Consider the following 2500-nt stretch of genomic DNA (forward strand, 5'->3'; position numbering starts at 1 on the left):
ACATGATGCGCGTGCTGGCGGTCTGGACGGCGGCGGCGAGCCTGTTGTGGGCTGCAGGTCAGTAACTGATAACCTTACACGATCTTAAAACGACCCACCGTGTCGATGAGACGTCCGGCTCGGGTCCAGCTGCGGATCTGAGGCGGTTCTGAGGCGGATCAGAGCTGATTGTGGTTTTATTTCACACGGCAGCATCTGATGATCGCGTTACATAATCCATCAAAGCAGCGCTCGTTATTCTTCAGTGTTTTATTAATCCTTCCTGTTCCAGACACATCTAAACAAACAAACAAACAAACACATTAATAACGCTCATGTATGCATGTGGTGGTTTTAGTCGGAGCTCATCAGGTGAGACAGGAATAGTTCTAGTTAATCTGGGATTATTCACCTTCTTCAGGTGAAAGATTAACAGCAACCTTCAGAGTTTGGGCTTTTAGTGGAAAGTAAACACCCGGAGGCCTTTCTTTTATAGCACTTCAAGATAGATTTCAATCTTTAAAAGCCACTTAAGTGCACCAAAAATGGGATTTTTTTTCTACTAGAAATGTGTGCAAATGATGCATGTTTCATGAAACGTTTTAGAAAATGTGTAATACTAAAATTATGAGATGACTGTTAGTTGTTTTTACCTGCAGAGCTCATAAAACCTCCCTCAGACTGCAGCAGTAATATTCATGTTTATTAATGCAGCGCTAATTATTGAAAATCTGGACATTTGGAGACGGAGCTTGTTCTGCTTAAAAAGATGATAAAATAGCAGAACATTTTCCGTTCTGCTCAACGTGGGTTGAAAAATAGAAATGAATAAAAACTAGTGTAAAGTTATATTTTAAGGTGTCCTTGTTACATAAATTACATGCATTTATTGTAATAAGAATAAATTGTGCATAATTGCATGCAAACGAGCCTAAAACAAACCCAATCCTAATCATACAGTAAGTGCATGTCGTTAATTAATATTATTTGGTATTAAATGTATAATTACACTGTAACAATGACACCTTACATATTAATAAGTAAAGGCTAGACACTTACCAAAATAAATCAAAATGGCTGAAAAATATGAATGAATGAGGTCTGGCGCGTGTTTACATGAAAAACAGCAAATAAATAATCATAACCAATATCCAGCATCTTTGGGTTGACTAGGACTGAGATATAAATCCTGAACTAGAGACCTGGGAGTTAAAATAAGAAAAAGTGTGAATATCAAGTAGAGCTGTGGTTCAAATCAAAGGTAGAGCCGTTTTCATTCATAGTCAAAGTCATACCTACAACATTCAACATACAAACAATATACTTTAAAAATGAGGCACAGATATGTATTTCTCTCTCTCTCATTCAAAGTGGATGTAATGTGTGTGTGTTTCTGCTCCGGTCTGCAGTGGGATGTGTTCCTCTGCTGGATGAGAAGGTCAGAGACGTTTTCCTGAGGACTTCTTCTTCTTCTGATGTGTGTGTGGATCTCTGTGGACTAACCCGTGTGTGTGTGTGTGTGTGTGTGTGTGTGTGTGTGTTAGAGCCCTGGCTGTGGTTCCGACGGAGCGGAGGTCAGCTGTGAGCGGGTCGACACCGGTGAGATTCTGACCTCTAAACCTGTCTGACCGAGTCTCTTGAGCGAGTGTCCTGAAGACTGTGCTTCTGTTCTCAGACGATGTTCTTCTGAAGGCTCAGGAGAGACACCGGGGTCTGCTGAGAGAGCTGCAGGATCTGGCCCAGAACGGTTCGACAGACAGCTCCGTATCACTTTCCTCTCTGATCCGTTCACACACACTTCAGACGTGAAGCTTGGACTGAAAGCATGCATTTAATGTGTGTCTGCATTTGTTTTCCTCCAGAGAAAGACAGAGAGCACGAATACACCCGAGAGAGAGACGACTACGAGCTCAGCGACGAGGAAGAGGAGGAGGAGGAAGACGACATAGCGACGAAGGAGCAGAACGAGCGAGACCTGGACGAGCTTCTCCAGGACGAGATCCAGAAGACCGAGGTCCAGAGGAGACAAGACGAGGAGCTGGAGGAGCTTCTGAAGGAGCTGAAGAGGAAACAGCAGGAGAAGAAGCGCCGGAGGAGCGAGGAGGAGGAGGAGGAGAAGAGGAAGAGCCAGCTGGAGCTGATGGCCGAGAAGGAGAAGGTGGAGAAGGAGCTGAAGGAGCTTCTGGAGGAGCAGAAGAACGACACCCAGAGCTGGAACAAAGAGAAGGAGAAGGAGGAGAAGCAGGAGGAGCTGCAGGAGCTGATGAAGAAGATGGAGCGCGTGAAGGAGGAAGAGGAGGAGGAGAAGGAGGAGAAGAAGAGGGAGATGGAGAACGCCAGCGATGAGGCCACCAGACAGTTCCAGAGAGAGAGAGACGAGGAAGAGGAGGAGGACAGACAGAGAGATGAAGACGAGGAGGAGGAGGAGGATGAAGATGAGGTGAGAGAGGCTAAACTAGTGTGTGTGTGTGTGTGTGTGTGACTGTGTGTGTGTGTGTGTGTGTGTGTGTGAAACTAGTGT

The 2500-nt window shown here is 45.0% G+C and overlaps 1 protein-coding gene across 1 annotated transcript in view; it reads left to right on the plus strand.

Moving 5' to 3' along the window:
- LOC122332921 (cilia- and flagella-associated protein 251) overlaps positions 1-2500 on the plus strand; it is a 3471-nt gene that overhangs the window by 180 nt on the left and 791 nt on the right. The window contains exons 1-5 of the mRNA XM_043230397.1: positions 1-57; positions 1389-1417; positions 1524-1578; positions 1655-1726; positions 1842-2419. The exon at positions 1-57 is cut by the window's left edge and continues 180 nt beyond it. Coding sequence (XP_043086332.1) covers positions 3-57; positions 1389-1417; positions 1524-1578; positions 1655-1726; positions 1842-2419 — 789 coding nt within the window. The 5' untranslated portion in view covers positions 1-2. The remainder of the gene's footprint in view (positions 58-1388; positions 1418-1523; positions 1579-1654; positions 1727-1841; positions 2420-2500) is intronic.

This window comes from Puntigrus tetrazona, unplaced genomic scaffold (genome assembly GCF_018831695.1).
Source record: "Puntigrus tetrazona isolate hp1 unplaced genomic scaffold, ASM1883169v1 S000000150, whole genome shotgun sequence".
Classification (NCBI taxonomy): Eukaryota; Metazoa; Chordata; class Actinopteri; order Cypriniformes; family Cyprinidae; genus Puntigrus; species Puntigrus tetrazona.